Source organism: Vulpes lagopus, chromosome 12 (genome assembly GCF_018345385.1).
Source record: "Vulpes lagopus strain Blue_001 chromosome 12, ASM1834538v1, whole genome shotgun sequence".
In the NCBI taxonomy this organism is placed as follows: domain Eukaryota; kingdom Metazoa; phylum Chordata; class Mammalia; order Carnivora; family Canidae; genus Vulpes; species Vulpes lagopus.
The window spans coordinates 42,375,708-42,400,910 of NC_054835.1; the positions used below are offsets into that span (position 1 = coordinate 42,375,708).

The following is a 25,203-nucleotide window of genomic DNA, read 5'->3' on the forward strand; positions in this document are numbered from 1 at the left end:
TTTTTTTTTTTTTTTTTTTTTTTTAATTTATTTTTATTTATTTATGATAGACAGAGAGAGAGAGAGAGAGAGAGGCAGAGGAGAGGGAGAAGCAGGCTCCAGGTCGGGAGCCCGACGCGGGACTTGATCCCGAGACTCCAGGATCGCGCGCTGGGCCAAAGGCAGGCACGAAACCGCTGAGCCACCCAGGGATCCCCCCCTATTCAGCCTTTTTAAGGTGAATTGCACTGTTCAGATTATGTCCATTAAGGAATGGTGTTGGTTTTTTAAAAAAGATTTTATTTATTTATTGAGAAAGCATGGGGGGAGGGGCAGGGGGAGAGGAACAGGGACAGACTGCCTGCTGAGCGTGGAGTCACACTCGGTGCTTGATCCCAGGACCCTGAGATCATGACCTGAGCCAAAACCAAGAGTCACTGACTGAACCACCCAGGCGCCTCCAAGGAAGGGTGTTTTTTGTAAAATACTTTTCTCTAGACATTCTGTTAGACTGAATTGGTAGTTAGAATTTAAATCTTATACTTAGGTATGTTACTTGATCAAGTAGCCTCTTGTTACAGGTCAGAAAACTGTGTTAACATTAACATTGTTGGGGATACCTGGGTGGCTCAGCGGTTTGGCGCCTGCCTTTGGCCCAGGGCGCGATCCTGGAGTCCCGGGATCGAGTCCCGCGTCGGGCTCCCGGCATGGAGCCTGCTTCTCCTTCCTCCTGTGTCTCTGCCTCTCTCTCTCTCTCTCTCTCTCTCTCTCTCTTTCTCTATCTCTATCATAAATAAATAAATCAAAAAAAAAAAACAAAAAACAAAAAACATTAACATTGTCTTGGGCGCCTAGGTGGCTTAGTCAGTTGAGTTCTGCTCAGGTCATGATCCCAGGGTGGCTCCCTGCTGAGCACTCCCCCTGCCACTCTGTCTCCCTCTGCCATTCCCCTTGCTTGTGCTTTCTCACTCTCTCAAATAAGTAAATTTAAAAATCTTTAAAAAATTAAAAACTAACATTGTGTCTAATTTTTAAAACACTGTGCCCCAACTTTATTAAAATACATTATTAAAGGGATCCCTGGGTGGCGCAGCGGTTTGGCGCTGGCCTTTGGCCCAGGGCGCGATCCTGGAGACCCGGGATCGAATCCCACATCGGGCTCCCGGTGCATGGAGCCTGCTTCTCCCTCTGCCTGTGTCTGCCTCTCTCTCTCTCTCTCTCTCTCTCTCTGTGACTATCATAAATAAATAAAAATTAAAAAAAAAAATTTAAAAATACATTATTAAAAACAGTACAGATGTAATATTAAAAGTGAATATTGGGGGATCCCTGGGTGGCGCAGTGGTTTAGCGCCTGCCTTTGGCCCAGGGCGCGATCCTGGAGACCCGGGATCGAATCCCACATCAGGCTCCCGGTGCATGGAGCCTGCTTCTCCCTCTGCCTGTGTCTCTGCCTCTCTCTCTCTCTCACTGTGTGCCTATCATAAATAAATAAAAATTAAAAAAATAAAAAAATAAAAAAATAAAAGTGAATATTGGGCAGCCCCAGTGGCGCAGCGGTTTGGCCCCGCCTGCAGCCCGGGGTGTGATCCTGGAGACCCAGGATCACGTCCCACATCGGGCTCCCTGCATGGAGCCTGCTTCTCCCTCTGCCTGTCTCTCTCCTTCTCTCTCTCTGTGTCTCTATGAATAAATAAGTAAAATCTTTAAAAAAAAAAAAAGTGAATATTTTTAAAATGCAGCCTAATGGTAGAAAGTGAAAGAAAGCCCTACTTCATTTTATTTCTTTTTTCTTTTAAGATTTTATTTACTCATGAGAGACACAGAGGGAGAGGCAGAGGGAGAAGCAGGCTCCCTGCAGGGTGCCTGATGTGGGACTGGATCCCGGAACCCTCGGAACCCTCGGATCTCGGCCTGAGCCAAAGGCAGACGCTCAAGCTCAACTGCTGAGCCACCCAGGTGTCCCTAGACTTTGTTTTTTTTTAGAACAATTTTAGATTTGCAGCAAAGTGGAGGTGAAAGTACAGAGAGTGCCATATATCCATTTCCCCCTTCACACACATAGCCTCCCCTCATCAATATCTCATACCAGAGTGGTATGTCTGTTACTGTTGGTGTAGTTCTGTAGGTTTTGACAAATGTAGTATAATGACATGTATCCACCATTATAGTATCATACAGAATAGTTTCACTGCTCTAAAAATCTCTTGCACTCTACCTACTCATCCATTCTTATTCCCCAAAGTCCCTGGCAACCTGTTTTGTTTTGTTTTACTGTTTAAAATCTTTAAAAAAAAAAAAAGTTTAAATTTTAACAAAGTCCAACTTAACTTCTTTCAGGACTCATGCTTTTGGTGTTGAATCTAAAAAGTCATCATTAAACCAAGAGCATTTGTTTGCTTTTACTTGGTTTAAATGTCATGGAATAAGACTACATTTGTTTTGACGGTAGGTGAAAATGTTTTATATTTCACCACCAAGGATTATTGCCATTGTGGCTAACGTTTTTCTTTTGTAGGAATCGATGACATATGTGTTTTTGTGTTAACAAATTTTAAACGACTTAACCATTTTCTAGAGGCTAACTTTAAGTTTAAATTTGCAAATTTATGAAATTTTATATTTATTTTTAAGATTTTATTTATTCATTCATGGGAGACAGGCAGAGACATAGCCAGAGGGAGAAGCAAACTCCATGCAGGGAGCCTGATAATGGGATTTGATCCCGGGACTCCGAGACCACACCCTGAGTTGAAGGCAGATGCTCAGCCACTGAACCACCCAGGCATTCCAATTTATGAAATTTTAGATCAAGAAATGACAAAAAAGATCGTCCAGTTAAAGATCTTCATTTTGGGCAGGCCCGGTGGTGCAGCGGTTTAGCGCCGCCTGCAGCCTGGGCTGTGATCCTGGAGACCCGGGATCGATCGAGTCCAACGTCAGGCTTCCTGCATGGAGCCTGCTTCTCCCTCTGCCTGGGTCTCTGCCTCTCTCTCTCTCTGTCTCTCATGAATAAATAAATTAAATTAAATTAAAAAAATAAAGATCTTCATTTTGTAAATGAGTACACAGTAGATGCAAAATATAACTTGATTTGTTTGAAGACATACAGTAAATAAGGAATAAATACAGGACTTAGAATTGGTGATAACCAGTTTGATTAAATTTCTAAGATGAAAGCTGTAATGATAATTTTTCTTTTATGAAAAGTACATTTTTGTTGGTGGGTGCTTCTTTTTGTGACTTGGTATTATACTCCTAATATTTAAAAGGATAAGTTCTAAAACAGCAAAATATATGAGCAGTTTTTATATTTTTCTGATGTTGCAACTAATTCATTGGCTTATTATGGCAAATCAAGCAGATGCTCATGTTAAATAATCTCAGTTCACTAATATAGTTATGGCTAGTTGTGGAATATTTCTTTTCAGACTGTTTAAAATCAACTTCTATCACTAAATTTCTTTTTTTTTAAGATTTTATTTATTTATTCATGAGGCACACAGAGAGAGGCAGAGACACAGGCAGAGGGAGAAGCAGGCTCCTTGCAGGGAGCCCAGTGTGGGGCTTGATCCCCGGATCTGGGATCATGTCTTGAGCCGAAGGTAGATGATCAACCGCTGAGCCATTCAGGTATCCCTAAAAAATTTTTTTTAAAGATTTTTAATTTATTCATGAGAGATAAGCGGTAGAGACACAGGCAGAGGGAGAAACAGGCTCCATGCAGGGAGCCCAATGTGGGACCTGATCCTAGAACCCTAGGATCATGCCCTGGGCCGAAGGCAGGCGCTAAACTGCTGAGCCACCCAGGCGTTCCCCTAAAATATATTTTTTAAATATTTTATTTATATATTTGAAAGAGATGGAGAGCATGAGTGGGGACGGGGGGTGCAGAGTTAGAGGGAGAAGCAAGCACACTCCCTGCTGAGCAGGGAGCCCAACCAACGCTAGAGTCTAAGGCAAACACTTAACTGAGTGAGCCACCTAGGTGCCCCTAAAATTGTATTTACATTAAAATACAATTGTAAAATTGTATATACATCTATTAAAGTTTAATAAATTAAACTTTAGGTGTTTGTTAGGTGTGTTTCTTGAGGTATATTTATCTGCTGTCACATTTTCAGAATACCACTCACTTTTTGTCCACATAAATTTACACAGTTGTAATTAGTGAACTACCTTTTTTTTTTTTTAAGATTTTATTTATTTATTTATGAGAGACACAGAGAGAGGCAGAGGCACAGGCAGAGGGAGAAGCAGGCTCCATGCAGGGAGCCAGAGGTGGGACTTGATCCCCAGTCTCCAAGGATCACGCCCTGGGCTGAAAGGGGCACTCAATTGCTGACCCACCCAGGCTGCCCAATGAACCACCTTTTTGATTTTTTTACCCCTTCTGTATAACTTAACCTGTTTATGTATAGTTCTAAAACTTAAAAAAATAAAATAAAACTTTTATTGTAACTCCTTTTTTTTTTATTTTTTTTTATTTTTTTTAAATTTTTTTTTATTTTTTTATTTTTTTTTTTATTGTAACTCCTTAATCATTGCATTAATAAAATAGTATTGAACTCTTCCCCCTATTCGATGTTTCTTTTTTCTTTCTCTCTTTCTTTCTTTCTTTCTTTCTTTCTTTCTTTCTTTCTTTCTTTCTTTCTTTCTTGCTTTCTTTCTCTCTCTCTCTCTCTCTCTCTCTCTTTCTTTCTTTCTTTCTTTCTTAATTTCTTTGAGAGAGAGCACACATGCATGAGAGAGAGCACCACCATACCCCTTGCTGGGGGGGGAGGGGCAGAGGGAGAGGAAGAGAGAGTCTTAAGCAAACTATGCAGGGCCTGATTCCACAATCCTGAGATTGCTAGTGGAAACCAGGAGTTGGATGATTAACCGACTCTGCCACCAAGGCAACCCTCTAATTTTTTTTTTAAATATATTAGAGAAGTGAATATAATCTGCATTTAAAATTTGTAATAGCTATGGAAAATGTGCTGTCTTCCAGTGTTCCTCCTCCTAACTCTTCCTCCTGGGGAAAAAAAAATCACAAAGGTAGCATACCAGAAAGCACAGACTTTAAGACTTGGGCTTAGAATTTGGGCTTCTTTACTTGCTATTTAAGTAACTGAGCAAATTTCTTATACCCTCTGAATTATACATATGAAAAAGGAAATAATGCTACATATCATGCTGGGTTATTTTTTTTTTTTCTAAAAAGCAAATATTTATTTTTATTTTTTTAAATAATAAATTTATTTTTTATTGGTGTTCAATTTGCCATCATACAGAATAGCACCCAATTCATGCCGGGTTATTGAGAGGATTCTTGCTATCGTTCTTGTGAAGTCCACAGTTCCTAAGACTTATTAATAGGTACTCAAAAGATAGCCGGAACAAATAAAAGTACTGCTTTAGCAAGACCACAGGAGTAAACTGTTAAAATTGTGTTCCCCTCTGAGCTTTCTTTCCTTAACACAAATTTAGAGTATGAATTAGTCAAAAATACCAGAAAGGTATTTTTATTTTATTTTTATTTATTATTTTTTAAAGATTTTATTTATTATTTATTTTTTAAAAATTTATTCAGAGGCAGAGAGAGAGAGAGAGAGGCAGGCAGAGAGGCAGAGACCCAGGCAGAGGGAGAAGCAGGCTCCATGCAGGGAGCCCGATGTGGGACTTGATCCCAGGTCTCCAGGATCACACCCCAGGCTGCAGGCGGCGCTAAACCGCTGCACCACTGGGGCTGCCCAAGATATTATTTATTTATTAATGAGAGACACACAGAAAGGCAGAGACATAAGCAGAGGGATAAGCAGGTTCCATGCAGGGAGCCCCATGCGGGACTCGATCCCAGGACCCCAGGATCACGTCCTGGGCCAAAGGCTGGTGCTCAGCTGCTGAGCCACCCAGGCATCCTGTATTTTTATTTTTTAATGTATAAATTTGTTGGTTTCATTGAAGAGATCATTTGCTTCTAACTTCTAAGTTGAGTTCAGATAGTTTGGTGTCTTTTACTATTAATTTTTTCTATCTAAACTGATTCAAATTTTTAATTGAAATTTATTAAAGTTTGGGGGGATCCCTGGGTGGCGCAGCGGTTTGGCGCCTGCCTTTGGCCCAGGGCGCTATCCTGGAGACCCGGGATCGAATCCCACGTCGGGCTCCCGGTGCATGGAGCCTGCTTCTCTCTCTGCCTGTGTCTCTGCCCCTCTCTCTCTCTCTCTCTCTCTCTGTGACTATCATAAATAAATAAAAATTTAAAAAAAATCCCTTTAAAAAAAAAGAAATTTATTAAAGTTGGGATTATGGGGCACCTGAGTGGCTCAGTTGGTGAACCAAAGCATCTGCCTTTGGTTCAGGTCATGATCTCAGACTCTCAGTGGAGTGTCTGCTTCTCCCTCTGCCACTGCTCCCCACTCCCAGCTTGTGCTCTCTCTCTCTCTCAAATAATTTAAAAAAAAAAGTTGGGATTACATTGTGAATGATTGGTAGATGCCTTTTTTTTTTTAATAGTCAAACTTAGCAGCAAAAGAGCAACTCTGGTGTCAATTATTGAGAAGACTGGCAAAAAAGAACTTGTGGCCTTTATATGCGAAGTATATGCTTTTAAAAAAAATTTCAAATACCCAAACAAATCATGATTTCATTTTGTTTTTATAAACATTTAAAATGAAAATTATGTTTTTGAATCAATATCACTTGAAAATAAATTTTAAAATAATTTATCAGAAATTTTGAATGGAGTTGATTAAGCATTCAAAGATAAACAGAATGGTTGTGATTTCTATTAGAGTATTTGAGTTTTAGGGTATTAAGTATAAAATTCAAAAGGAAAAAACATACAATTAAAAACAGGACCTCCCTCTCAGTCTCTTGTCTCTTAGGCACTCAGTTCTCTCAGAGTTAGTCTCTAGTATCAGCTGCTTATGTATTCTAGAGCTGTCTATGCATGTTTAATAAACAACATGGTAACACTTTTTTTTTTTTTTTTAAGATTTATTCATTTTAGAGATAGTGTGAGCTGGAGGAGGAACAGAGGGAGAGGGACAAGTTGAGCATGGAGCGCACATGCAGAGATAGTGTGAGCAGGGAGAGGAGCAGAAGGAGAGGGACAGTTGAGTGTGGAGCATACACGCAGGGCTCTATCCCATGAGCCTGAGATCCTGACCTGAGCTGAAACTAAGAGTCAGTTGCTTAACCGACTGAGCTACCTAGGCACCCCAGTGTGTGTTTAATTTTTTTTTTTTAACATGTGTTTAATTTTATAAGAAACTGCCAAACTTTCCAAAGTGGCTGTACCATTTTACATTCCCACCAACAATCTGTGAGGGTTACCATACAATTTCAGCAGCACTTAATATTGTTAGTTTTTTTAAATTTTTTAAAAAATTTTTATTTATTTCTGATAGTCACAGAGAGAGAGAGAGAGAGAGAGAGAGAGAGAGAGAGAGGGGCAGAGACATAGGCAGAGGGAGAAGCAGGCTCCATGCACCGGGAGCCCGACGTGGGATTCCATCCCGGGTCTCGAGGAGAGGATCGCGCCCTGGGCTAAAGGCAGGCGCTAAACCGTTGCGCCACCCAGGGATCCCTAGTTTTTTTTTGTTGTTGTTGTTGTTTTTTAAGCCATTTTAGTAGATGTGTAGTGGTATCACCTTGTGGCTTTAGTTTGTATTTCTTTAATGATTAATGAATGATGTTGAGTGTTTTTTTTTTTTTTTTTGATGTTGAGTGTTTATTTGCCATCTGTATATCATCTTTGTTGAAGTATGTTTAAATCTTTTGCCCACTTTGAAAATTGGGTTTTCTTATTACTGTGTTTTGAAAGTTCTTTGTGTGTTTTGGATATACAGGTCCTTTATCAGGTATGAGAATTGTAATTACTTTCTCCCAGTGCATTTTTTTTTTTTCAGTTTTTTTCTTTTACAGATTGTGCTTTGGCAGTGTAGCTTAAGAAAGAAGCCTTTGTCTAGGGCAGCCCGAGTGGCTCGCTCAGTGGTTTAGCGCCGCCTTCAGCCCAGGGCGTGATCCTGGAGACTCGGGATCGGTCCCATGTCGGGCTCCCTGTGTGGAGCCTGCTTCTCCCTCTGCCTGTGTCTCTGCCTCTCTCCCTGACTCTGTGTCTCTCATGAATAAATAAATAAAATCTTAAAAAAAAAAAAAAAGGAAACCTTTGTCTAGGGAACCTCGGGTGGCTCAGTGGTTTAATGTCGCCTTCAGTCCGGGATGTGATCCTGGAGACCTAGAATCGAGTCCTGTGTCGGACTTCCTGCATGGAGCCTGCTTCTCTCCCTCTGCCTCTATCTCTTTGTCTCTTGTGAATAAATAAATCTTTTTTTTTTTTTTTTAAGATTTTATTTATTCATGAAAGACACAGAGGAGAAAGAGGCAGAGACACAGGCAGAGGGAGAAGCAGGCTCCATGCAGGGAGCCTGATGTGGGACTCGATCCCAGGACTCCAGGATCATGCCGTGGGCCAAAGGCAGGCACTAAACCACTGAGCCACCCAGGGATTCCCAATAAATAAAATCTTTAAAAAAAAAAAAAAAAAGAAAGAAAAGAAAAGAAATCTTTGTCTAGCCCAAGGTCACAGAGATTTTCTCCTATATATTTTCTTCTAGAAACTTTTTTTTTTTAATTTATTTATGATAGTCACACAGGGAGAGAGAGAGAGAGAGAGGCAGAGGCACAGGCAGAGGGAGAAGCAGGCTCCATTCAGGGAGCCTGACTTGGGACTCGATCCAGGGTCCCCAGGATCAAATCCCGGGCCGCAGGCGGCGCTAAACCGCTGCGCCACCAGGGCTGCCCTAAAAATAGAATCTTTAAAATGACTTCAAATCTACAGATAAAAGGATTTTGCTAATGGTTCATTATCTATTTGGAAAAATTTGAGTGATTTCTCATGCAGTAAGGATGAACTAGAATGGTTTTTCCTAAATGTCCATGTTCTTTTTTGTAGAATTATTTGGTAGTTCTCTCATAATATCTCCTTGTGTTCATGTTTTTATTATATCATCTTTGATAGTGATAAAGATAGTGATAAATTTGGGGGCAGTTCTCTTTTGATTTAAAATATGTCCTAAGTTACTCTAAAGATTTACTTTCAAAATAGTATCCAGGAGGAGGGGGGCGGAGGGAGGAGGAGAGGAGGGGGAAAAAAAAAAGTATCCAGTAATTGTTGGTTTAAAGAATTAAGTGGGGGATCCCTGGGTGGTTTGGTGCCTGCCTTTGGCCCAGGGCGTGATCCTGGAGACTCGGGATCAAATCCCACATCAGGCTCCCGGTGCATGGAGCCTGCTTCTCCCTCTGCCTGTGTCTCTGCCTCTCTCTCTTTCTCTCTGTATGACTATCATAAATAAATAAAATTAAAAAAAAATTTTAAAAAATAAAGAATTAAGTGGGACAATGGTGGTGTTCTATAATGTGAGGTTTTTGAGTTAATCTAAGTATTTGGATGTTTATTTGGGAATTTTCAAGTGCTTTGCAGTTAACACCTTGTAAGTAATTGTTTCTAAACTTTTATTTTTTTTATTTATTTTATTTTTTTAAAACATTTTTATTTTTTTTATTTTTTAATTTTTATTTATTTATGATAGTCACAGAGAGAGAGAGAGAGAGAGAGAGAGACAGAGACACAGGCAGAGGGAGAAGCAGGCTCCATGCACTGGGAGCCCGACGTGGGATTCGATCCCGAGTCTCCAGGATCGCGCCCTGGGCCAAAGGCAGGCGCCAAACTGTTGCGCCACCCAGGGATCCCTGTTTCTAAACTTTTAAATGTTGCTTTAGAAGTTAAAGTAAGAGGCAAAGTTAATTTTAAAGAGCTTGTTGGACAAAATATTGGAGATTAAGACAGACTTTCAGGATTTACAGCTATTTTTTTCCTTTTTTAGTATTTGTTGATTGCTTTTCTTCATTTTTGGAATGCCTGCTCTGCAATTTTAGGATTTTCTATTTTTCTTTGGAAAACCCATTCCTGTTACTCCTTTTTTTGAATAGACCCTACTGCGCGATTTTATTTTTATTTTTACTGTGGTAAAATACAATATAAAAGTTACCATTTTAACTATTTTAAAGTATAAAATTCTGTGGCATTAAGTACATTAACAATGTTGTATGACCATTACCACCATCAGTGTCTAATTCCAGAATTTTATCAGTGCTACAGTTTTGTTTTGTTTTTTTGTTTTTTTTTTAAGATTTTATTTTTTCATTCATGAGAGACACAGAGAGAGGCAGAGACACAGGCAGAGGGAGAAGCAGGCTCCATACAGGGAACCTGACTGGGTCTCCAGGATCACACTCTGGGCTGAAGGCGGCCCTAAACTGCTGAGCCACCCGGGCTGCCCAATACTACACAGTTTTAGCACTTAATTGTTCTTTAATGTTTAGCCACTGTATTAAGTTTTAGGGTTTTAAGAGATAAACAAGATTTAGTTTTGTTCCTAAGGACTTTAGGAAATAAGTAACCTAGTATTTAAGGATACAGTGTGGCAAATTATGTTCTAGGTCTCTATATTTGAATTTTATTTATTCAGTTAAGATTTTACCTTGAATAAAGTAAAGTAACCTTTTGTTAGGTTAACATTCAAATTGTCATACCACTCCACACACTGAATTAATGTAGAGGGATCCCTGGGTGGCGCAGCGGTTTGGCGCCTGCCTTTGGCCCAGGGCGCGATCCTGGAGACCCAGGATCAAATCCCACATCAGGCTCCCGGTGCATGGAGCCTGCTTCTCCCTCTGCCTGTGTCTCTGCCTCTCTCTTTCTCTCTGTATGACTATCATTAAAAAAAAAAAAAAAAAAAAAAAAGAATTAATGTAGATTAGGTTGAAGTCTTTAGTCCTTTGATTTAGGTCAATTCAAGACTCACAAACCATCACGACCTCTTCTTTTGTAACAAAAAGGGAACCAGAAAAGTGGTATTCTGATTTAAAGCCAAATTATGAAAAAAAAAAAAAAAAAAAAAAAAAAAGCCAAATTATGAGCTCTTTCTTTCTTTTGGAGAAGGGAGATCAGAGAAAACCATGATTAGAAATATCTGAGTTGTCCCCACCTATCCTCAGTTGAACTGTTTTGACTTATTCTCATTGCAGTGACTGCTTGCTTGATTATGGTCAAATATGGCATTATCCAGACATGTTTATCTCTCTTGGCAGATCATTTGAGGAAGAGCTGTATTTGGAATAATGTGTTAAGAGATTGTGTTTTTGGATTCCTTGAAACTTGGGAGTTAGCACTTAAAGTTGAATGTTTTAGCAGTTTTAGTTAAAAACAATGTTATCACATTGAACAGTATTACAGGTTTAATTTTCATTCTGTTATTTCTTTAGTACAAGATTGTTCATGAAAAGTTGAACATGGCTCTTTGTTTTGAAGATTTGCAGTTTTCATAATATAGTCAGTCTGAGAAGAAGTTGATAATCCTAAATGCTTGATAGTATTTTAGTTAGCAGTTTCAATGTTAGACACAGGAAGATGTTCGTATTACTAAGCCTAGACTCCTAATAAATTATTTTTATAGATTTAGAAAAGTCTGATTTTGTGGCACAGTTTGGATTGTCTACTGAAAATGAAAAGTTAAAAATAACCCTTAGCTTGATTAGATTATTAATAATTTTGGCATATATTACTTTTGAAAAATAACTGTAGTCTTGTTTTTTCAGGGTAATCACTTTGATCAGTATGAAGAAGGACATTTGGAAATTGAACAAGCATCACTTGACAAGCCTATAGAATCGGTAAGATGATCAGTGCTTAATTTTGGGTCATAGTTAGTTAGGCAGTGTTCGTGTGACACTTGATGTGAATGAATTTAAACTTATTAATAATTTATAGTATAGTTTAGAGCTGTTTTCTTGCATGCCCTACAGTAATCAAATAGAATTTGGGATGTAATCGAATATTTAATATTTTGGGAACTCAGTCTGAAAAATCTAGAAACAATTTAGAATTTGACAGAAAAATATCATTTTGGCCCATACTAATATTCTGTTAAAGATAGCAAGTTAAAGTTTAGTGTTTTTGTAAATTGAATAAAGGAGTAAAATGTATTTTGATCCTTTAAAAGTTTCACTTTCCTGGGCAACACAATCACATGTGAAATGTTCTATCAGGAATAGTTAAGGACTAATATATTTGCCAGACATTTGTGAAACATGACAAATTTGGTAGCTTAAGCAGATGTCTGGTTTTTGTGAAAAGCTGAATCTTTGTCTCTTCACATGGCTTAGTTTGGATAATGATATAAAACAATACGACAAGATTTATTTTCCTGATTGTTAATTTTTTTTAAAAATCTTAATTTTTGAACATTTTCATTTTGAAAAGCCCCTTTTTTGTAAATTACACAGTTCACCGTTAAAATGTCTAAACTTGTTAGTATCGTCAGTATTTTAACATTTGTGCTTAAGTGGACATATTTTAATAACGGTTTCAGTGAGTTATTAGTAAACTTGAGTGAATATGATCGAAGAGGACATCTTAATCTTTTTAGCAATCAAGACATTTCCCCTCTCCTTTTAAGAAACACTAGCTTCTCTTCCTTCCTCAGGAAAATAAGGCAGTTTAGAGAGCACAGATATTTTAATTTAGCTTTTATTCAAAACTGTAACATAGTAAAGGATCAACATATATTTATGTTCCTAATTAGGTTGGTGTTGTGTGTGTGTTTGTGTGTGTGTTTAGATGTTTACGGAAATTTACACAACTTGGGGTGTTCGACATTTTTCTTCCACAGCAGTTGGCCCATATTAGCTAAGCAGCCATGATCTGGTTTGTATTGCACGGTCTGCCTTTTTTTAATTTCTTCTCTAGGGTTTCTTTCTCCCCACCTCCCCTTCTTATTTCTGTTCTTCTGGTCCAGTGAACACTGCATATAGTACTTTCTGTCTTAATGTGCTGGCATGATGCTAGACTTAGGCATGGCAGTAATTGATGACGCATGTGATAATGCTGCAGAGGGAGAATTCACATCTGATATTGTGCTGAAAGCCCAGTATTGTTTTGATTTGAGGATAAAATGCCAAGCCCGCATTGCTAAGTTAAAAATCACTGAAGTTTGTGCCTTGTTCTGTATTATCTTGGGAATTATCACAAGGCAGAATTTTACAATGAAATCTGTAAGCTAGCTGGATTAGTATTTTATATTTGAAAAATAGTTTAACTTTTCTGTTTTATTTAAATGTTTCTTTGGGTTATAGTTTAAGAACAGATAGCTGTCAAAAGCAAGACCTAAGTACCATTTCTACAAGGTACATGGTTAATAGTCTTACATACGCTAATTAGACTAAATTTGCAGTTTATTACTCTACTCAATAAAGATTTTTTTAACTCTAATATTTAACATTTTAAAAGCATTTTAGGGCTACGTTTTAAAGTTTTTGGAAAGTTCCTTCCTTTGGTGTGTGAGACTAACGCTGTATTTCCTCTCACACTGTCCAGGATTTTTTCTAGCACATGTCATAGGAAGAATGCTATCAGAAGACAATCTGACTGAATAGTCATTGTTGAGTAATCTCAAAGAGTAGGAGTGGAATTGATAAGTGCTCTGTTTATTAAATAGTATTATCTTCTGCACTTAGAATAATGAATGGTATAGTCCTTAGACTGAATGTTTAATTATTTTTATACATAAGTGTATGTTCAGAGATGTATATTAATAAACTATACTTGTAATGAAAGTTTATTCCTGAAACACATAAGTAAATATTATTAATTATGGTAGTTTAGGTAGTAGGAGGAGCTTCATAGCCTACATTGTGTTAGATGGAAATGGGGACACAACACAGGAGGGATTTTATTTCTCTTACCAAATCACTTATGGACAAATTGAAAGTTTTTAAAGGATTTTAAAGAAACTTGTGCTAAAACAATTGGCATGAAAGTTGGTATTGCGGTATCAATTCCCCTTTCCCTTCCACCTCCCCCCAAAAAGGAAGTGTCCTATCACCTAAGGAATGCCCACCAAATAAGCGTGTCTTAGTTATATGGCTGACTATATTGAACTCTCTTGTTCTTAGGGGGAAATGGCATTACTTCTCACACATAGAAAGTCTCTGCTGAATTAAAATCTTTCTCTGCAGCAATATCTATTGAGAGGTGCTGACTGTTTTGCTACAGCATGCAACTCAAAAGTGGCTGGAAATATGCAGCTTTGGGAGTCTACAGATCATTGCAGGAGCTAAAGGTCTAGTCTTTTTTTTTTTTTTTTTTTTTTTTTTTATTTTAAAAACAAAGGTAATCTGCAGCAGCTGGTAACCGTGGAAGTCTCTGCACAGGTTTGTGCCAAGAAATATGCCTGTGTGAAAGGTTATTGTGAGTATAGGATTAAGGTCTTTTTCTTTGGTAATAGGGTAAATTTGTTGCAAACCAACAAGATGAGGAATGAAATACAAAGACTCAATAATGCATTATGCTTTTAGTAAACTTTGAAGCCTAGATTTGCTAGTGAGATGATACAGGTATTTCCATTTCAATCAGGAAGTGTTGAAAACACCTCAAAATCCAGCATTTGTAAAGTATTTCATAATCTTTGTTAAAAAGTTTTATTTCCCCTGCTTTATTTCAACCAACCAAATATCTTTCAATAAAATTTTTGATCAGGAATAAAACTTTGTTTTAAGAAAATTATGAATTGCCAGACAACTTGATTATCTGAATAACAGAGAAGATGGAAAGTATTATTTTACTCTTATTACAAAGAAACTTTTTAGAGCTTGAATTTTAAGTTATTGCTTAATGATGTTTTAAAGTCCCAGCCATTATAATTTTTATATCCTCTACATTCTTCATAAGGATAAAATACTTAGAAAACAAACTTAATTTAAAGCCGTAGCTCAGTCTAGAATTCCACCATGGTTCCAAGAACTGTGGCTGGTGTGATTTAGGATATATGGTTTTTATGGCCTTTGTCATAGAATAGGAGAAATGAGATGGGGGCAGAAGGCAAAATACCTGCACCATAGTAAAATATGTTGTCACCGTTGCAGTTGGAAGTAAAACTACCACCAGCCGTTAGTTGGTCTTTGTTTTACCTGATTAAAATCCCGTCTTTATAGTTGTTAGGTTGACTGAACAGTTTTTTAAAAAATAATGTAAGTTTTCAAACTCCAGTTGCTGATGTTTACATTGCTCATGTAGGGATTTAGAAGTATATGTATAATTGAGTTTTGTCATGTTGCATATCTGTTTAGATCTGTGGACTCCAATAGTTCCAAACTGTAATTATAAGACTGCTGATTTGACATTTAGCAGTGACCATATGTGGACTGCACTATAAATAATGTGCTTCTTGGAGCTGAATGGTGTAGCATTACTATATGGCTTTTCTCTCTAGTCTTCATTGTGTCATCTGTAGTGAGCTATAGATTTTTTGTTTCGGGAATTTTTACAACTTGTTGTTTGCATGGGTTCACCTAGTAGCCTTTGGTTTTTGCTTATAGAATCCTTTAATACACAATCAGCAAAGCTTACAATCCACTCAAGAGACTTACTATTTTTGTCACTGTTGAAAAAGGGCAAATGGTGTAAATTTAATGTGGCTGTCAACTAAAAGAAAATTGAGTGTGGAGTTAATATTCATCCAGTCACGGACAAAATTGTAGTATAGTTTTCTCTTGAGACATGATATTCTGTTTCCTGCTATAAAAACTGGAAATCAGCAGCTTACAATAAAGTAAATTTTTATTTGTATTTTGGCAGGCTCCCATTATTCAGATTGGTGGTACTATTGCCAAAATGGTTATTGTTACTATGATGGAATATAGCTTTATGGAGAAGAGAAAATTTCTTGGGAAAATTTTCTACTTCATAGTTAATAATAGAAATATTGAGGAATGGCTGAAACAATAATGAGGTGTTTTTGTTTTTTCTGGTATTGTGTTTCAGCATATCGATAGTTTATAATACTTATATTTCTTGCTTTCAGAGATCTTCCCATTTAAAAATTATATTCTCCTTTCTTACACATACAGTAGAAGGGAACAAAGGGTAAAAATATAGCAATTTATTTATATGTTTGTTTAGAAATAGAAAAGAAAAAATGCCAACTGAGGTGATAGGGGTAAAAAAGTTTGGATTTTCAGCTCAGTTTCTTAGTTTGACCAGAAATAAGAACTTCATGTCTAGCCAAAGAAAATGCCACAGTGCCACCATTTTGGTCTTGGGCACAGAGAGGAACAAATAGCTTGTGAGAACTCTGTGAATCAAGTGGAAAACCAGTTTTTTGGCTATGTCCCTTGGGCAAAGGTCAGTTGCTTTATCAATTAATTTAAATTTAGTATTTGCCTTAGGATGCCTGATTGGCTCAGTTGGTAGAATATGCAACTCTTGATCTTGGGGTCATGAGTTTAGTCCATATTTGGGATGGAGTTTACTTAAATATGTAGGTAGATGAGATAGAATTTCTTGACAGTTCTTCCATGTACATTTAATTTATAAGCAGCCTGTCATTGTCATGCCCATTTGTTATAAACCAGACAGTGTTAAAATTTTCTTCTATTATTTTTAGTCTATGAGATTATAATTAAATCTCAAATTATATATTTTATTTTAAAATAAAAAACTGAAAGATTTTTTTTTTAGTTACTACTATAGTGACTGAAACAGTAAATTGTTACTATTTCAGAAATTTAATGCTCATTGCCCTTGTTATGTCTGGATTACCTATTTGGGCTTTAAATTACTTCAGTTTATTCTTTTTTTTTATTTTTAAAGATTTATTTATTTATGATAGAGAGAGAGAGGCAGAGACACAGGCAGAGGGAGAAGCAGGCTCCATGCAGGGAGCCTGACGTGGGACTCGATCCCGGGTCTTCAGGACCACAACCTGGGCCGAAGCCAGTGCTAAACCGCTGAGCCACCTGGGCTGCCCGCTTCAGTTTATTCTTATAAGTAACATCCATGGGAATAATTAGCAAAATCACAACTCCAAAGAGAGGAGATAATTACTTTCACAGACTTACGAGGGAGTCCCTTGTTCTTTCACAGTGAACATTCAATGAGCATTTTGATTATTTCAGAGCTAAGCAAGTCTGCTTTGTTTATTTTGTTTTAAGGTATTTTGGTGTGCCTTGCTTGTGTTATCCATCATCCCCTAAGCCTACTGGATTTTTGACAAGTATTTATAAAACTTTTTTTTTTTTTTTTTTTGGTAGGAAAAGGGACCAAACTGAATACTAGCCCTTTCTGCAGAGTCACAGAGCTGCCTTTTTTTTCTCCAAAAGTAGGTAGTCTGGAATGATAGGAAAGGTCCAGATTTTCTGTATTAGCCATTCACTTAATCTAGGATGTGGTAAGGGGAAGAGGTTCTGGGAGAGATATGTCCATTGTTTCTGTTGCCTTTTTTGTAATCCTAAGGACATAGAGTGGCATGTTAATAATTTTAATATAGATCCTGACATTTCATTCCTTATTCATACTTAGGAAAATAAACTTAATTAAAGAATGATTTTCACCTGAAGTTTGAAAAATGCCACTACCATTTTGTATCAGTAGCTTTTTTTTTTTTTTGAGGTGACAGCCATCTTGAGTGGTTTTGTAAAAGTGGTGCTAATGTGTATAATCCTAAAGTTTTCTTTTTTCTTCCTCTCCCTTTAACATTTGCTTTTCCTTTCACTGTTGTCAGTCACAACACGCTGCTCTTGAATCTCTCAGCTGGTCTTGACTCGTGGATTTACTTATGCTTTCACTCTTCTTTAATAAATACATTAATTGCAAGCAGTGAATTGAAAACAAGACAAAAAAAAAAAAAACGACCATTAGTGATTGGACAGTTTCTTACTTTGTGTTACATTTAACTGTTCTTTTGACAGCCCAGTTTTTAAAGCCAGGTTCGTATGGAAATGCTTTCACTCCACTTGCACTGCTTTTGGAAATAGCATACTGCTTCATCTGTCTGTTTATTTTAGTGCATTCATAATATAACACAGTCAGCATAATGTCTCATCTCCATTTAGCCGAAGATTGAGTTTTCTTAAAAAAGGGAGCAACAGTTTTTGTCAGTGTGGTTTAATACGCTAAACCTCTGTGTCAAATATAGTTAAAACATCAGGTTACTATTAAAAAATTAAACAATAATTTAGTCAACTACATAATCTTAAAGGCATTCTGCTATCCTTGTCCTTTGCATAGTTTCACTTGTAGAAGTTATACAAAATAAGGATTTTATGTACAGGTAAGTTTATATCTTCATAGTATAAGAAAGATGACTTCTTCTGCTTCTGCTTCTGCTTCTTCTTCTTTTTTTAAGATTTTATTTATTCATGAGAGACACAGAGAGAGGCAGAGACATAGACATAGGGAGAAGCAGGCTCCTCAAAGGAAGCCCAATGCAGGGCTCAATCGCTGGACCCAGGATCATGCCCTGAGCCAAAGGCAGATGCTCAATCACTGAGTCACCCAGGCATACTGTAACTTCTATTTTATTATTATTATTATTTAAAGATTTTATTTATTTATTCATAAGAGACACAGAGAGAGAGGCAGAAACACAGGCAGAGGGAGAAGCAGGCTCCCTGCAGGGAGCCCGAAGTGGGACCCGATCCTGGGACTCCAGGATCACGCCCTGGGCTGAAGGCAGGTGCTAAACCGCTGAGCCACCCCGGTGTCCCTGTAACTTCTATTTTAGAAACAAATTTTCTTTTTTTTTCTTTTTTTTCATTTTTGGAAACGAAATTTCCATTATCATTTGCCTTATTTTTTGTTTTTAAAGAAGTATCCTGATCTTTTTCCCCACTGCTTGATCCGTTGCAGGTTTTTTTTTTTTTTTCTTTTTTTGCAGTTTTTGACTTTGCAGTTTGCATGTCATAAACTTGTGGAAGGAAATTGTCCTTCACTGTCCCTCCCCACCCCCACTTAAACAGAACATTGGGAGGCTTAATCTTCCTCTTCTAACTTACTATCAGCAAAGATAACAGTAAAATAATTTTTTATTTCATCTGCAATTCTAAAGAGCATTTTATCATTGAATATGGAGCTAGAAGATAAAAAGCAGTTTAATAGGAGCTGCTTGATTTTTTTAAATCAGCGATTTATGGCTTTAGCTTTCTAAGATTGGTTCAGGAAATAGATTATTTTCAAATGCTGATACCAGGTTAGTACTATAAATTACATTTTAATGCATATAGAACAATTTGTGTTTATTATTTTTAAATGTTTCCCTTTAGTTTAACAGCGTTTTATCTGATGTAGTTAATGGTTATTTTAGTTTTGTCTCCATATTTCACAGTATTTGTAAAAAGCAAATGGGACAAAGGTATGCAGAGGTTTCTAAGATCTTGAACCCTTACACAGAAGCTGACATTAATTGTTGTTTCTGGTGTCTTTTCATACAATTTACATTGAAATACCTTTTCTGATGTGCTCCTAGGAAGATGAGACATTATGTATATTGGTTTTTTCCCCCCTACATGCACTAATGGTTCTTTACTGTTAACTTATTGCTAGGCCTGTTTCATTCTAACATTTTAGCATTTTTGTTAGATTACATGTTGAAATGCATCACTCAGTCTGTGCTTGAGCTCATTTTATTTTTCTGTTTAATCAATTTAATTTCTTGTTTTACTAACCTCACTGTTTTTTCAGTTTAATATTGGCTGCATGCTAGTTAAATATTTATATTATATATATATTAAAAAAACCAATCAAGTCTAGCCTGGATTTTGCTCTGATTGTGTTTTCATTTCTAGTGGTGGGGCAGTCTTACACTTACAACTTACTTTGTATCATGAAAGCCTGACACATAAACAAAATAACTAAACACAGTGTAGATTTTCTTTAAAAAAAAAAAAAAATCTTAAAGTGGTGCTGTCTAGGTGGTGGATATGATTGTATAAGTACCTTGATTTTATGCTTTTTAATGTTAGTTTTAAACTTCATAAATGTATTCTTCCCCCTTTCCCCTTCCCTTTTTTCTCCTTTTTAAAGTGTTATATACAAAAGTTGCCCGGCACACCATCAGAAAGGACCCTTACCCTTATGTTCTTACCATATAAAATACTGGCCAGCATTTCTTTTTACATTAATGCCCCTTTTATTGGGCACATTTACCCTATTATTAGCATCTTTTTGCATGCATATATGTAGAATTATCTCTTGCTCATCACCTGTTTAAATGTCACTAGGAAGGGAAGAATATATTATTGGAATATTTTTGGTTTGTCTCTCTGTTCTGTCTGTCAGGATAATATTGGACATCGCTTACTCCAGAAACATGGGTGGAAGCTGGGCCAGGGATTGGGAAAATCTCTTCAGGGTAAGTTTTTTAAATATACAAAAATAAAGAAAGAAAAACAATGTTTTTGATTTGATCTTATGCTTGAATATATTTATTGTCTTTTTTTGGTCTGGGCTTTTCCCCCTCCCCGCCTTTTCTCCCTTAGAACAGTCTATATTTTTCCTATAACTGTATTTTAAGTTACTATTAAGCTAATAGTTTGTAAGGATAAGCTGCTGTGTCATGAATACTTTCAGATGAACAATTCTGAATGTATGGTTCAACTAGTTTAATATTTTTCTGTTGGGGGTGATGGGTGGGTAGAGTAAAAGAAACAGACAGTCTCAAGAGTGTGCTTTTTTTTTTAATAAATTTATTTTTTATTGGTGTTCAATTTACCAACATACAGAATAACACCCAGTGCTCATCCCGTCAAGTGCCCCCCTCAGTGCCTGTCACCCATTCACCCCCACCCCCCACCCTCCTCCCCTTCCAACACCCCTAGTTCGTTTCCCAGAGTTAGGAGTCTTTATGTTCTGTCTCCCTTTCTGATATTTCCCACACATTTCTTCTCCCTTCCCTTATATTCCCTTTCACTATTATTTATATTCCCCAAATGAATGAGAACATAGAATGTTTGTCCTTCTCCGATTGACTTACTTCACTCAGCAAGAGTGTGCTTTCTTTGTGTCATTTAGCAACGTTGTATTTTGGCTTTAATACTATAAAGGGAGCCATTCAACAGGGGAATTTAATTTTTGCCTTTCCAAATTCTCCCTGAAGCTGGTGATTGCCCTGGTTCTTTTTCTCTGCTATCAAAATCCATGTAGTAGTAGAGAGAAGACAACCCACATGAAACATAAAATGGAAGCAGAGGTTTATTTCCTACAGCTCTCTAAGCCAAGGTCATTTCTCAGGTTCAGATCAGGCTCTGGAAAATACATGGCTTAAAGTTTCCATTGCATTTATTTTTTTCTTTTAACTATAGTAAACATGTAGATAGAAACAAAATATTAATATTTCTGGATTTGAGTTCTTGTTAGTTGGAAACCAACTCCATTCACCTTTTAGCTCCCTCATGTTAAAGAGCTACTGTTTATTCTTTGCAGATGTGAACACTACCTCAGAAATGATGAGAATCATTGGCAGTTCTACTTCTGGTCATGGGGTGGGGGCGCTCATTGTATAAAGGAATCTTTGGGTAGAGGTGTACTTTTATTGACTAATTCTTTGAAGTTTGGAAATAGATTTTCACAATTTGAATGGGAAGGCTAATCAGTTCAAGTGTGTTAAGGGGCTCAGGACAGGGCATAAAGCAGGACATTCTAGTCTTTAAAGCCTTTGCTACACACACACACACACACACACACACACACACAATTTTGTGTATTTATTTATTTATTTATTTGGGAGAGATAGAGTACTTGCCATGGTGAGGGGGAGAAGAGGGAGAGGGGCAAGCTGACTCCTTACTGACCATGGAGCGGGATAAGGGCTTGATCTCACCAAAATCATGACCTAAGCTGAAACCAAGAGTCAGACACTCATACAGCTGAGCTCTCCAAGTGCCCCTAAAACCTTTGCTTTTTAAATTATAATTCTATAAGTTCTATTCAGTGGTGATACAAAGGAGATGCTCAATAAATATATCTCAAATTAGTATCTATTATTAAGCACTTATCTATTTTGAGGGAGGAGATAGAAAGATGTGATTACCATTAAACTTGTTTTCTCAATGGCTTAAGAACTCATTGCATTCGATACAAAGAATGCAATTGAGAGCAGTTTGTATGACAAAGACCATGGATTTGTAAGAGTCCCGAAGAGAGAGAGAGGGTAATCAGGACTGAAAGGATAAAATTTGTCTCAGTATTTTACAGAATTGTTAAGTGTTAGGTTGATAAAATTAAATGGAGGTGATTGCTTAGAGGAAGTTCTGAAGTCTGGATTTAATCTTTCCCTACCATCTTTACATTCCTCCTATTCAGAGATTCCAAGGAGCATTGTTGATTGATACTTTTTGTTCAGGCACACAAAGCATTAGAATTTCAGGGCATTTCATAGGGGCTAGCAAATCTGAATCCCAGAATTTTTCATTTGTAAGCATCAGAGACTTACAAGTACACCTAGCAGAGGAAAAGAGAAAGTGAATTTAAGAAAGGAGAGGTAGTTGAATACTCATTTTTCAGTGATGGAAAATTTTTAATTTTTATTTATTTATTTACTTTTTTTTTTAACGATTTTATTTATTCATTCATGAGAGACACAGAGAGAGAGAGAGAGAGAGAGAGAGAGAGAGAGGCAGAGACACAGGCAGAGGGAGAAGCAGGCTTCATGCAGGGAGCCTGATGTGGGACTCAATCCCGGGTCTCCAGGATCACGCCCCAGGCTGAAGGCGGCGCTAAACCGCGGCGCCATTGGGGCTGCCCACTTTTTTTTTTTTTTTTTTTTTTTTTAAAGATTTCATTTATTTGATATAGAGAGTGAGAATGAGAAAGAGAGCGTGAGCCGGGGGTGACAGGGTGGACAGAGGGAAAGGGAGAAGCATGCTTCCCATTGAGCAGGGAGCCCGTCTTGGGGCTCAATCAATCCCAAGAGTCTAGTCAGGCACCCAGATGCCCTGGAAAATATTAATTTAATTTTTATTTCATTTTAAGACTACTCTAGAATTTTGGTTTTTAACATTGAGATCCTTGATAAGAGGAATTTTTTTTTAAATTTATTTATTCATGAGAGACACAGAGAGAGAAAGAGGCAGAGTGTGAAGCGGGATCCATGCAGGGAGCCCGATGTGGGACTTGATCCCGGGACTCCAGGATCATACCCTGAGCTGAAGGCAGGCACTTTAACTACTAAGCCACCCAGGTGTCCCAGGAATTTGGTTTTAATCCTTATCTTAACTCCATCTCCACAGTTGCAAGCATATAAGCATTCAATAACTCATAAGTCTGTTGTTCATCTAAATTACAAAGGAATTTGAAGCTCATCTCTTTCTTTTTTCATTGTGATAAAAAAAATACATAAAATTACCATTTTAACCTTCCCCCTTCCCCCATCTTTAACCATTTTAAAGTACAGTTCAGTAGTGTTCACTAAATTCACATTGTTGTGCAAACCTACCTGTTTTGGAGATGCCTGGGTGGCTCAGTGGTTGAACATCTGCTTTTAGCTCAGATTGTGATCCTGGGGTCCTGGGATTGAGTCTTACATTGGGCTCCTTGTGAGGAACCTGTTTCTCCCTTTGCCTATGTCTCTGCCTCTCCTTCAGTGTCTCTCATGAATAAATAAATATATCTTTAAAAAAAAAAGCCTATCTGTTTTGAACGGCTAGTACAATATCTTTACCCTGGAAAAGAATAGAACCTTATTCTCTTGCCAACATTAAAGGTTGAGTTTAATTGTCTTATAAATGGCTATTTTTTTTAGTATCAGATTCAGCAGTGTGCATACTTCCCTTTCATAGATGTTTCTATAATACCCACATGATCTGACCTAGAATGTAGCCACATTTAGGGCATGTTGAGGTAATTCATGACATTTTTTTCATTGTACCAAACCTTTGCTATAGATAACCACTGAAGAAAGCTCTGTTGATCTAGTGAAAGTGATAATGCTTTTTTAGTATTGCATAGACTAGTCACTGCCTGTAATTCCTGGGGTCACAGCTTTGTAAATTCTTTCAGTTCTTTTTATTTGATTTTAGGGCTCTGACATATTAAACATAATGACCATTTAAGTTTAAGCCTGGTTCCTTCAGGATTTCTGGTTAACATTTAAATATTTCAACCAAGGACGCCTGAGTGGCTTAGTTCTAAGGTTAAGCATCTGCCTTTGGCTCAAGTCCTGATCTCAGGTCCTGGGATTGGAGCCCTGAGTCATGGACTCCCTATTCAATGAGGAGTCTGCTGCTTCTTCTCCCCCTGCCCCCCCCCCCCCCCCACACACACACTCTGTCTCTGTTGCTCTCAAATAAATAAAATATTTTTTTAAAAAGTTATTTCAGGACGCCTGGGTGGCTCAGTGGTTGAGCGTCTGCCTTTGGCTCAGGGCATGATCCCGGGGGTCCTGGGGTTGAGTCCTGCATTGAGTTCCCCTCAGGGAGTCTGCTTCTCCCTCTGCCTATGTCTCTGCCTCTCTCTCTGTGTCTCTCACGAATAAGTAAATAAAAACTTAGAAAAAAATTATTTCAACCCATATAAGGTTTTTATAAAGAGTGTCAGTCCTTAGAAACTACAGTGCAAATATCTTGTCACTAGGTGGATTGGGGAATAGGGTATGCTGACTCTAGAATGAGATTATCTGTGGCAGGAATTGGGTTTATTTTTGTAGTTGAATTTCTTTTATTCTTACCATTTGTTCTCCCTTGGTATTAAGATATTTCTAAAGTTTAGAAAAAGAACTTTATTGTGTGTGGCTGATAAGTGATTGCTAGTATTAAAAAGAAAAAAAGACTTGTAGAAAAGATATGTTGATAAGGTATCTGACGGGAACAACACAAAGAAAGGCCTGTTGATAAATATGTGTACAATTGCTTATTGTAGAGGCAGAAGATACTTAATTTGGAATTAAGCATCAATAAGTGACAGTTGTATTTTGTGGCAGTTGGACTAGATGTATCTCTTGAAATTGTTTTAAAACCTTTTGGCAGCTTTAAAATAGAGTGGAATGCAGCTCAAAATCTTTACTTTGCTGTGAAATGTTTAGTCAGTAGGTGTAGCCCAGAAGTGGGGGTACTTGAATTTCTTTGTTGTCTAGGTGCTTTTTTTTTTTTTTAATTTTTATTTATTTATGATAGTCACACACAGAGAGGCAGAGACATAGGCAGAGGGAGAAGCAGGCTCCATGCACCGGGAGCCCGACGTGGGATTCGATCCCGGGTCTCCAGGATCGCGCCCTGGGCCAAAGGCAGGCGCCAAACTGCTGCGCCACCAGGGATCCCTATATTTTATTTTTAAACAAAAACAAAAGGTCAGCCCCTGGGAGAAATGGATGGGTTCTGATACTGTTTCATATCTCACCCAGTCTAG

At 37.5% G+C, this 25,203-nt stretch overlaps 1 protein-coding gene across 7 annotated transcripts in view; it reads left to right on the forward strand.

Annotated features, from left to right (window-relative positions):
• Positions 1-25,203, forward strand: part of GPATCH8 (G-patch domain containing 8) — a 119,544-nt gene that overhangs the window by 20,075 nt on the left and 74,266 nt on the right. For 4 of the 7 annotated variants that reach the window (XM_041724243.1, XM_041724245.1, XM_041724242.1 and 1 more), the window contains exons 2-4: positions 11,628-11,702; positions 17,775-17,792; positions 20,143-20,215. Coding sequence is in view for 1 of the 7 variants with exons in the window: in XM_041724238.1 (XP_041580172.1) it covers positions 11,628-11,702; positions 20,143-20,215 (148 nt within the window). In the remaining 6 variants the exon portion in view is untranslated. Of the gene's footprint in view, positions 1-11,627; positions 11,703-12,700; positions 12,736-17,774; positions 17,793-20,142; positions 20,216-25,203 lie in introns of all 7 variants that reach the window. The other 3 variants (XM_041724244.1, XM_041724241.1, XM_041724238.1) reach the window with 2 other exon arrangements.